The sequence below is a fragment of the Misgurnus anguillicaudatus genome, chromosome 9 (assembly GCF_027580225.2).
Source record: "Misgurnus anguillicaudatus chromosome 9, ASM2758022v2, whole genome shotgun sequence".
Classification (NCBI taxonomy): Eukaryota; Metazoa; Chordata; class Actinopteri; order Cypriniformes; family Cobitidae; genus Misgurnus; species Misgurnus anguillicaudatus.
Genome location: NC_073345.2, coordinates 35,239,861 through 35,251,569, shown reverse-complemented (window position 1 = coordinate 35,251,569; position 11,709 = coordinate 35,239,861). Strand labels below are relative to the sequence as shown.

Here is an 11,709-nt window from a genome sequence, read left to right as displayed (position 1 = left end):
CCCTTCAGACATCACCTCCACAGAGGAGAACGATGAGCCCCGAGTCACTGAGACTCCACCACCCTCTATAATCTCTAGTCGAGATGCTGAATCTGAGCCTGTATCGGGTCGAGAGAGCCCATCACGTCCTTCCGATTCCCCTCATAAGGATTTCCACTGTGTGGTACTGAAAGCTCTGGGCTGTGACACAGAACTGATCTTACTTTCTCAACCCGAACATAACGGCCCGGCCGCAGGTACCGCCTGCAATCTACTGGACAGAAGAACTTCATTGTGGGCTTGATTCTGACCAACTTTTTAACCAACTTCTGACCTATTTCAATGATAATTGTATTTATTAAACATTTTAAATTTCAAGTCTATGCACAGAGTTAGCACTTCTACGAGTTCTTAATGACTTAATGATAATTGTTAGCAACTTTTTGTTAGATTTTTATGCTGAAGGATATCAAGGATTTCAACTGTATATTTGCTTTCAAATTCAGTCATGACATACCTTACAGTCATTTCTGTTTTTATCCAGGACAGGATTTTTTTCTGGTATGTTTGAAACTGCTGGGGGTCAATCCAATCAAATGATGCGAAAATGTTTATGTCACCCGCTAGATGGCATTGGTGACACCAACTCGAAATCTGATTGGTTAATGCAATGATTTAATCGCCTTTGATCTTAAGCTGAAGGCACCAGTACTGTTTGTTCTGAAGGCCTAGGCAGATTTCTTTGACCCTGGAAACACCTGATGTCAGCCGCTTGCTGAAATATGATTGGATAAATGCTCTATCATAAATATACACTACTGGAAGCAGCACAAATAAGAGAAAAGCTATGAAATAAAGAAAATAGACTATTATGGGATTCATTTAATACACATTCATGGAAATATATTAAATGTAAATTAGTTAATTTAGATCAGCAAAGCTTTCTCTGCCCACCACTGCCACTGAAACAAAACGATCATACTGCTCTGAAGTCTCATTTTTCTTGCTTAGAAGAGTTGAAAACCTGTCTTTCCCAAAATGTTCCTAAATGAAAGCAAAACATGAGTTATTATCTTTGGTTCAAATGATGATTGCAGTACTGGCAATGTTGATCTATGTAGTTGTAACCCAGGTTAATATAGCCCACATAATCCCGAAATGAAGAGAACAGAAAAAATTATATATGCATATGAGCATTTTATTTAAAATTTTAAGTTAATTAGGAAAGAGTTTAATTTTGGTTTAAAGTTAAAAGTGTTTATAGAATAAAAGTAAATCCAAGACATTTAATTTTCTGTTAATACTGTGTTTGACGCCTTTTCGCCTTCAGAGCTGGCTTAATTCTACGTGGCATTGATTCAACAAGGTGCTGAAAGCATTCTTTAGAAATGTTGGCCCATATTGATAGGATCGCATCTTGCAGTTGATGGAGATTTGTGGGATGCACATCCAGGGCACGAAGCTCTCGTTCCACCACATCCCAAAGATGCTCTATTGGGTTAAGATCTGGTGACTGTGGGGGACATTTTATTACAGTGAACTCGCTGGATAAATCCGATACTGCATACTGCCATACTATATAGTAGGCAAAAAGCAGCAGGCGAACAAATAGTTTTTATTTGTTAATAGTTTGAGAATTACTGGGATTTTGGACTATTTCTCGCGAGATTCAGAGGCATGTGTACTTAAGTATCACCAGAAAACGCCTACTTACTGAAAATGTAATTGGGGAAACAGTACATGAACAGAGTAGTATGTCCGAATCCTCAGTATTCATAAAATCAGTAGTAGAGAAGTCCCTGGATACCTTAATGAGTCTGCCCAGATTCTGAAGCAAGCATTGGATGGACACATCCCAGCTTTCCCATGATGCCACGGGAAAGCAAAGCAATCGACATATCGACCGAAGACCAACCAATCGGGTGATTTCGGTACATTACACAGGGCTGTTCCTCAGCACCCTGACTTTACGCACAGACCGGCCAGGATATCCCACAAAGTGCTCAGCTGATTCATGAAAATAAAGCTGTAGAATTATCACAATTGTGTTGAGATGAAAGTAAATATTAGGGATGCACCGAAATGAAAATTCTTAGCCGAAACCGAAAAAAGGAATCCAAGGCCGAAAAACCGAAATAAATTATTATGCCAATTATTAGTACAATTGCATTTATGGCTATCACTGTGTACTAACTTTACTAGGGGTGTGTAACGAATAAAAAAACACAGTTCGGATCACATTACGGTTTTTGAGGCACAGATCAGATTATTTTTCGGATCAGCAAAAAGGTGGGAAAAATCTAATAAACAATAAAGAAATTGCAAACATTTATAAAAAAGAACAAAGTTGTACATTACTAAGGTCTGAAATTAGCATTTTAACACAACTGAATGCTATTTTCACATATTATCTGTTATGTTGTCAGACATATAGGGGCAGTTTCCCGGACAGTGATTAGACTAGTCCTAGACTAAAATAAATATAAGAGCTGTCCAAACTGAAAACATCTTGCACTGACATATCTTTAAATACATCAGTGCCTTTAGTTTGTCCTCAAAATGTCACGGTCCTGTCGGACATCGGTGCTGGATGTAGGTCTGAGTGCATCTGACAGGACCGTGGCAGTATCATGTTCTGTGTGGGGACATGTGGGATCACATTCTGTGTGTGGCTTCCACATGTTCCCGGTGTCTTGTTGCTGTCGTGATCTTGCCAGACCTTAGTATAGGTTCAGGTCTATGTTCTGTGGGCAAGGTCAAGGCAGCAGTGTGTGTACGTGGGAACACGTGTGTTCACATCATATCTGTGTGACACGTGTTCCCAGTGTTTTGTGGCTGTCATGGTCTTGCCTGACCTTGGTTATTATCCAGAGGGCAGGACCAGGGCAGCATTGTTTTATGTGGGAATACGTGTGTTTTCACATCATGTATGTGTAACACGTATTCCCAGTGTCTTGTCACTTTTACCCTACTCCCTGATGTAATCATGTCTTAAGTGATTAATTATGTTCACCTGTTCCCCATTGATGTGCTGTCTATTTAATGCCCTTGTGTTCTCTGTGTGGTGTGCGTGCGTTGTTTATAGAAACTGTGTTTATGTCACCAGTTTTCATATCCGAGTTTTCTCGTGTTCAGTTTTGTTTTGTGTTCCAGCACAGTGTTTTTGTTCCCTTCTGTTTTTACCCCCTCGTGGGTGTTTCAGTTTCTGTTAATAAATAGTTATATTTTTGTACATCTTGCGTTTGGGTTCATCTGTTACTTTTTCACAATCCGGTTAATACCAGCCGTGACATAACGCACGCACCCTACAGAACCCAGCGAGATGTTTGCCGGTAGCCGCCTGGCGATACGGGGAAGGGGTTCACGTCCCGCATACGAGTCGGGTTACGAATTCTATGACCCACTCGTATGCGGACCTGAAGTTTACGCCAGGCGGCGATCAACCGGTCCTGCTGGATCCCGCCAGACGCAGGCCAGCTTGAGAGCCATTAGGACCGGGGCTACCCGGCTGGAGAGGTCGACTCCCGTCTCCCCGGTGTTGGAGACTACTCCCGGGGCCAGTCTCGGTCCTGCACTCCCTGTGTCCAGAGGGAGGAGGAGGAGGACGAAGAGGGCCTCGGAATCGGCGCAGCTGGAGACTCGTTGTCCGCCGGTGGAGCCGGAGACACGTCATCCGCCGGTGCAGCCGGAGACACGTCATCCGCCGGCGCAGCCGGAGACTCGCTACACGCCGGCGCAGCCGGAGACAGGTCATCCGCCGGTGCAGCCGGAGACACGTCATCCGCCGGTGCAGCCGGAGACACGTCATCCGCCGGTGCAGCCGGAGACACGTCATCCGCCGGTGCAGCCGGGGACACGTCATCCGCCGGTGCAGCCGGGGACACGTCATCCGCCGGTGCAGCCGGGGACACGTCATCCGCCGGTGCAGCCGGGGACACGTCATCCGCCGGTGCAGCCGGGGACACGTCATCCGCCGGTGCAGCCGGGGACACGTCATCCGCCGGGGCAGCCGGAGACACGTCACCAGCCGGCGCAGCCGGAGACCCGTCACCAGCCGGCGCAGCCGGAGACCCGTCACCAGCCGGCGCAGCCGGAGACCCGTCACCAGCCGGCGCAGCCGGAGACACGTCACCCGCCGGCGCAGCCGGAGACTCGTCATCCGCCGGCGCAGCCGGGGACAAGTCATCAGTCGGCTTTTCAGCCGCGGGACCCTAGGACTCATGTTCCCCATGGACATTTTGTTCCCCCTGTTTTTTCCCCACCTCCCCTTCATCATGTATTGTTTTTGTTACACCATCCCAACCCGTTTGTCACATATGTTTGTTTACCTTTGTTGTTTGTAGTAATGTTGTCGTGGTTGTCTTCTGTTGTGCAGTCGTTCGTTCCTCGTGTTTAATGTTTTATTTGTTTTTGTTCATGGCGTCTTGGATCCGCCTTTTAAGACGGGGGTACTGTCACGGTCCTGTCGGACATCGGTGCTGGATGTAGGTCTGAGTGCATCTGACAGGACCGTGGCAGTATCATGTTCTGTGTGGGGACATGTGGGATCACATTCTGTGTGTGGCTTCCACATGTTCCCGGTGTCTTGTTGCTGTCGTGATCTTCCCAGACCTTAGGATAGGTTCAGGTCTATGTTCTGTGGGCAAGGTCAAGGCAGCAGTGTGTGTACGTGGGAACACGTGTGTTCACATCATATCTGTGTGACACGTGTTCCCAGTGTTTTGTGGCTGTCATGGTCTTGCCTGACCTTGGTTATTATCCAGAGGGCAGGACCAGGGCAGCATTGTTTTATGTGGGAATACGTGTGTTTTCACATCATGTATGTGTAACACGTATTCCCAGTGTCTTGTCACTTTTACCCTACTCCCTTATGTAATCATGTCTTAAGTGATTAATTATGTTCACCTGTTCCCCATTGATGTGCTGTCTATTTAATGCCCTTGTGTTCTCTGTGTGGTGTGCGTGCGTTGTTTATAGAAACTGTGTTTATGTCACCAGTTTTCATATCCGAGTTTTCTCGTGTTCAGTTTTGTTTTGTGTTCCAGCACAGTGTTTTTGTTCCCTTCTGTTTTTACCCCCTCGTGGGTGTTTCAGTTTCTGTTAATAAATAGTTATATTTTTGTACATCTTGCGTTTGGGTTTATCTGTTACTTTTTCACAATCCGGTTAATACCAGCCGTGACACAAAATGCACACAAGTAATGTTTTTAGTAAGGCATGTTTGTTAAAAACTAATTATATTTCCTAATTAAACTAAGGTCTAGTTCTGGCTTAAGATAATCTCTGTCCAGGAAACCACCCCAAAGACTATTAAAATAGTGACTAAACATGACCCAATAATCTTGTGTTTAATCCAACCAGCTGTTACTTTAACTACTAAGTTACTAAAATCTTGATTTATAAACGAGACATCGCAGACAATTCGGCGCAAATTACAAAATTGCCATTACACAGAGTTACTACAGAAGGCATGTGCGGGCATAGGAGAGAGAGAGCTCGCGCACAAGCACATAGAGAACCAGTGTGTGTGGGAAAACATTGCTAACCTTTCATAATAAACTCGAATCAACATCTGACGTTTACATGAAAATGCAAGTACACAGAGGAATCCGCATGGAAAACACATCCAACTTTTAATTCTTTCACTCAGTGTCATGTATGAGAGGCGCTGTCTAGGGGCTTCACGCAGAGAAAGAGAGAGAGCGCATGTGCACAAGAGAGGCACCACTGAGCACTCACAACAATAAATGAAGCCGTTTTAAATGAAAATAAAAATGTAAATGTTGCAACCATTGTTGATTTTGTGGCACACACAAACAAATAAATGTATGGATAACACTGCCAGGAGCAGAAGCCGCCATTACGCGAGATTAATATAAACAGCGTGACGCATCGCGTAGTCGACGTAATCGATGACGTCGACGCGTCGTTGCAGCACTATTGAGCATGAAGGGGAGGGGTGGGAGATGACTGATCACCGTGAGTGAAACCCAAGCGCTTGCGCACAGATGGGAGGGGCGCGGTTGACATTCATTTTCGGTTTACATTTTCGGCTGGATTTTTTATTTCGGCCCGAAACCGATAATGCCATTTTCGGCTGAAATTTTCGGCGACCGAAATTTCGGTGCATCCCTAGTAAATATGTGATAGTTTGTTAGAAAATACATTTCAATAAAGTTCAATCAACAGCTCAGGTGGGGCTGTTGATGTGCATTTGACCCCTTTGATCTCTTCAACTGAACCCCCTCAGCCCAAATCTTCCCCCAAGCCTTCGGGCTCAAATCATTGGGTATCTACTGAATATTTTAAAGGTCATGGTGTGATGAGTAAAAAGGTCTAATTTTTATAAGTCTAAGATAAGATGGATAAAGGGTTTAGAACTTAAGATAGAAGATGCATTTCTTTTAGAGGTGGGGTTTAGGATACTTCTGGCTAGTTTGACCAGGTGTCCTTTTGAACAGGTCAAACTGGATTTTTTTAACAAGAATCTTCCTAGACCACTTTGTGTGTCTTTAATTGTCAGGTATGATTTTACTTTATGACTGTTTATTTTATATGCTGAACTTTTTGAATAACCAAATGGTTGATTTAAGTGTAACCTGCCTGGCAAAATAAACTGTTAACATTTATTCATTTTAAAACTTGTCATGTCTTTTATTATATTCTCAGTGTTTAAGATAAATATACTGAAGGGGGCATAGATTAGGAGAATTGCCTCTATTGAAAATATTACTGGAGTAATTGCCTCCCCATTTTAGGTGGAATGGTGAATTGCCTTAACCTAAAACATAGATGGATCCTCTTATTTTCAGTGTTTTTTTGGAGAAACCTTTAACTTGAACTTTAAGTTAGAAGGAGAATCCCTCTATGCCCAGCTGTAGTGACCTGCCTTCAAATAAATATAATAATGATAAACATGAATTGTGAACAGCATTAGAATATTTTGGTATTTTATAAATTCCCTTCGCCAGGCCATTGGATACCTTCGTTGGGCCGATGGGTGGTACCTTACATAGTCAAAGCAAAGCCGCTTCAGTTTAACACAATTTAAATCTGAGTTGTCTGTGTTCAGGTGTGGTTGTGAACAAACTCCTCCCACTTTCACAGAGATCCAGGAAACTGAGATTCAGGTTTACCTGCTTACTCGGTTAACTAAGAAAACTGAATGATTTAGTGAAGATGATGATGATTTATATTTCTGATGAAGAGTTTTTGGAGTCCCTGCTGTGGATGTGAAGATAGTTTTATTTTAAACAGAACGCTGAGAGTTTAAACTGGATTATTATTTTACTAAACTGAAAGTGAAACTTTGAAGAAGGATTTTAACGTGAAGCTTAGAAAATGGCATCTAAATCTTTTTCTGAGGAGGATTTTTCTTGTCCTGTGTGCTGTGATATTTTTACAAATCCTGTTGTGTTGTCTTGTAGTCACAGTATCTGTAAAGACTGTATTCAGAGATTCTGGGAAAGTAAAGGATCTAAAGATTGTCCAGTTTGCAGAAGAAGATCTTCAAAGAATGATCCTCCATGCAATTTAGTTTTGAAGAACCTGTGTGAGACTTTCTTACAGGAGAGAAGTCAGAGATCTTCATCAGTTTGTCATCTTCACAATGAGAAACTCAAACTCTTCTGTCTGGATGATCAACAGCCGGTGTGTTTGGTGTGTCGAGACTCCAGAACTCACAACAACCACAAATTCTGTCCTGTCGATGAAGCTGTCATTGATAATAAGGTCTGATCAATAATATTCAAAACATTTCATCACATTAATAACATCAAGAACTGATAAACATCTGCACAATGACAAATAAATAACAATAATGTTGATTTCTTTCAGGAGAAACTCAAAGTTGAATTAAAACCCTTACAGGAGAAACTGAGAATATTTGAGAAGAATAAACAGAATTTGGATGAAACTGCAGAACATATAAAGGTTTGAATGAAACATAATGTGAATTAAGGTTGTACAACACAAGTATTTTGTAAATGTATTTATTGATCCAGATCTGATTCAGTCATTATATGTTTCTGTGTGAAATGTGTTTTGTATCAGATTCAGGCTGAACGCACAGAGAAGCAGATTCATGAAGAGTTTGAGAAACTTCACCAACTTCTACATGATGAAGAATCAGTCAGAATAACAGCACTGAGAGAGGAAGAGGAGCAGAAGAGTCAGATGATGAAGGAGAAGATTGAGAAGATGAGCAGTGAGATTTCATCTCTTTCACACACAATCAGAGTCATAGAGAAGCAGATGACAGCTGAAGATGTTTCATTCCTACAGGTGAGAAGAAAGAACTTCAATCTTCATTCTACAAATCTATGATTGTCATTTTCAAACATTCAAGTGAAATGTAATGAATAATCTGCATGTGTGTGTTTTTAACAGGACTTTAAGAGCACAATGGAGAGGTTTGTATTGTGTTTGCTGTTTCTCTCAGTGATTGTGAATCTAAACTCACAGCAGAATCTCAGACTCCTGAATGTTCTTCCAGAGTTCAGTGTAGAACGTCAGATCCAGAGGACATCTCAGGAATGATGATCAATGTAGCAAAACATCTCAGCAACCTGAAGTTTACTGTCATACACAAGATGAAGGAGAAAGTTGAATACAGTGAGTACAAAATACAACACTGACTTCACATTTACTCTCATCATCAACATTTATCTGAAGAGTCTCTCTCTCTCTCTCTCTCTCTCTCTCTCTCTCTCAGTTCCAGTGACTTTGGACCCAAACACTGCACACCGCTGTGTCTTTCTGTCTGATGATCTGACCAGTGTGAGACGCAGTGAAGATGCAGCGCTGCTTCCTGATAATCCAGAGAGATTTGATCTGTATGAATGTGTTTTGGGTTCAGAGAGCTTTAATTCAGGGATTCACTGCTGGGATGTTCAGGTTGGAGACAACACACACTGGCGTCTGGGTGTGATGACAGAATCTGTAGAGAGAAAGAAGAACATATCATGCAGCACCGGATTCTGGTCTGTGGACTATGTCTCTGGTGAATACTCTGCAGTCATTACACCACTGAAAACAGCTCTTCATCTCTCAGTGAAAGTGAAACTGGAGAGAATCAGAGTTGAGTTGGATTATGAGAGAGGAAAACTGTCATTCTCTGATCCTCTCACTAACACACACATACACACTTTCACACACACATTTACTGAAAGAGTTTATCCATGGTTCTGGGTTGGCTTTGATATTTCTGCTCTGGTGATCTTACCAATGATCTGAAAAAATCTGAATCAGGGATTTAATTTGAGATTGATTTTGTTTATAAAACAGTTTGATGTTTTTGTTGTTTCTTTTAAGATGAAGTTCATGAAGTTTTTGTTTTTGTTGAGTGTATTGATTGTGTTGAGTTGTAATTGATTGAGGATGAATTTGAGTCTTCACACAACACAACTGATCATCAGATCTCTGACTTTCATCATAGAGAACTGAATAACAAACCTCATAGAAGCACAGAGAGAAAAACTGATGGAGAAAAGAAAGAAATCAAATGTATTTCTCTTCTAGCAGTATGAGCAGTGCAGATGAGTTTGTTGTTGTTTTGTTAAAAGAAGACGCCGCTGATATTGAATGCAGTTGTAAGGGGAACAAATATGGCCCCATCCATCCGTTTGGCCCAACGACGGAATCCAAACGGCATGGCCGAGTATTATAACGCGTTCAATCTTTTCCGGCGCTTATAAAGACATATTAACGTTACGCAACTTTACACCTGACTCCAAAGATATAAAACGTATTGTAATATGAATCATAAAACGTATTGTAATATGAATCAAATTGGTATAAATATAGAATTTAGATAAACATTTGATCATTCTATTTACTCATGTTAACATTGAACTCATTCATTTATGTCATATCAGCCCACACCGGCCGTGCGGATTCTGAAACATAAAACTCAACCACACCAGTGGCCGGTTGCATAAAACTTAAAGACTAGTCTTAAAAGTTAGTCATGAATTTTTTTCTTCAAGACTGATCATAACTGTTTTAAGTATGTTACATAGAAAGGTAGATTGGTCTAATTTAAATCCAAATAATAAGACTGATTTAAAGCACTAACTAATTGCTAGTTAGTCAGAATCATTCTTAAGACACAGTCTTAATGTCACGGCTATGTTTATGCAACCGGCCCCAGAGGTCCTGACTTATATAGCCCTCGTATAGTAATCACAAATATACTCAATTTAGTTAGGGTTAAATAATTAAACTTAACCGCTCCAGAGGTCCTGACTTATATAGCCCTCGAATAATCATTACAATTACCCTCAACTTAGTTAGGGTTAAATAATTAGTCTATCCGTGTAAACAGAGGAAATGGTTGAAGCAACTGCCCCATGCTGGCGTGCCCTTAATTATCATTAGAAAATATTATGCAACCCAGCCAACTATATCCAACTTAATACAGAACTCAAAACTATGATTATAGTAGAGATACTGATCAGAGGTCCTGATTTATCATATGATAGTCCACATATAGTAAAGTAATGGCTGAACCTCTTAGTTCATCGGTATAGACAATTAGCATGAATTTACACCCCGTTTATAGATTTATGGTGACAAAGGATATCGTAATACTTATTGTAACTTAGAAGAGTCAATGATACAGAGAAGATTAGAATGAATACAAATGTAACAATTTATTTACCAGGTAAGAAAAACATAATTCAGAAGCCAATTTACATTCCAATTCAAATACGAAACAAACGAAAAACCATTGCATACCTGATAGGGAGATGTTCCTCAAAATAAAAGAAAAAGAAACATGATGCTGTATCAAAGATACAGCATCACGGGGGTGCATTTCTAGATATAGAAAGTCCCGTCTGAGTCTTCTACATATCTCCTTAAATAACCAGAGAACAAAGCATATAGGAGTTTGGTACTGATTGGTTGTTGTAAAATCAGGGGTGTAGCCTAATATACCTACAGTGGGTGATTGGTCAACATGTCTAAGTTAGGAGTTGTCTCCCAACATTAGGTTAAGTTTACTTATTTATTGTCACAGATTAACATTGAATCCTGTCGTCATATTAATAAACCCAAATGTACCACTTGCATTAAAACACTTCATATAACACCAAACAAGACCAGTTTCAAGTACTTTGTGTATACAGAATGTAGCATTCCATATACAGTTTGCTTGAGAACATGAGGAGAGGGGGACGAGAAAGTGTGGTAGGGTGTCCCACACCATGGGGTAACTGTCTTGGGGGGTAGATGTGAATTCTTTGAGAAAGGCTTCAGATGATAATTCAACAGGAATTAGGAAGCAATTCCCTGTGGATTCAGCCATTTGCTGCTGGCTTCAGGAAGTACCTTTTGTCAGGGTTTGGCACCACCTAACACGGTCATGTTTAAAGAAACACATGGAGTTACACAGACTGATATAAAAACACTGTATTATCATTATACAAATAAACATGATGTGAGGTATCTCAATGTTTTCATGTCTGTGTCATATTTGAAGTAGAAAATCATCTGACTGTTATATCTGCAGTGTTTCTGTCATCAGATGAACAAATGACGGACAGATATTAATATTCAAGCACAGATATTTACTTCAGAAGAGCTCTGTGGATGTTATTATGTTTATAAAGTCATCACATTAAGCCAGCGTGTGTGGTGTTTCAAACGCTTCGAAAAACTGAATCAATTTTCAAACAAAATGGTTCAATTGATTCGAAGCTTCGAAAAGCTCTCCCATCACTAGAGAAA

At 41.0% G+C, this 11,709-nt stretch overlaps 1 protein-coding gene and 1 long non-coding RNA gene across 3 annotated transcripts; one reads left to right on the top strand and one right to left on the bottom strand.

The window, feature by feature from the left end:
• Window positions 1-7,064: 7,064 nt before the first annotated feature.
• On the top strand, window positions 7,065-9,585 carry LOC129423091 (E3 ubiquitin-protein ligase TRIM39-like). Of its 2 annotated transcripts, none has more exons than XM_073871577.1 (6): window positions 7,065-7,710; window positions 7,816-7,911; window positions 8,032-8,262; window positions 8,368-8,390; window positions 8,474-8,592; window positions 8,693-9,585. In XM_073871577.1, exons 1-6 carry the CDS (start codon window positions 7,321-7,323, stop codon window positions 9,211-9,213), a joined length of 1,380 nt encoding a protein of 459 aa, XP_073727678.1. In that variant the 5' UTR covers window positions 7,065-7,320; the 3' UTR covers window positions 9,214-9,585. The 2 variants fall into 2 exon arrangements, with proteins under 2 accessions (XP_073727678.1, XP_073727679.1); XM_073871578.1 differs by having other exon boundaries at window positions 7,066-7,710; window positions 8,837-9,585.
• On the bottom strand, window positions 7,955-8,579 carry LOC141366172 (uncharacterized). Its single transcript, XR_012371284.1, has 2 exons — window positions 8,441-8,579; window positions 7,955-8,256 (listed from the first exon to the last, which is right to left on the bottom strand). It is a non-coding gene; the product is annotated as an uncharacterized lncRNA (long non-coding RNA).
• Window positions 9,586-11,709: the final 2,124 nt, after the last annotated feature.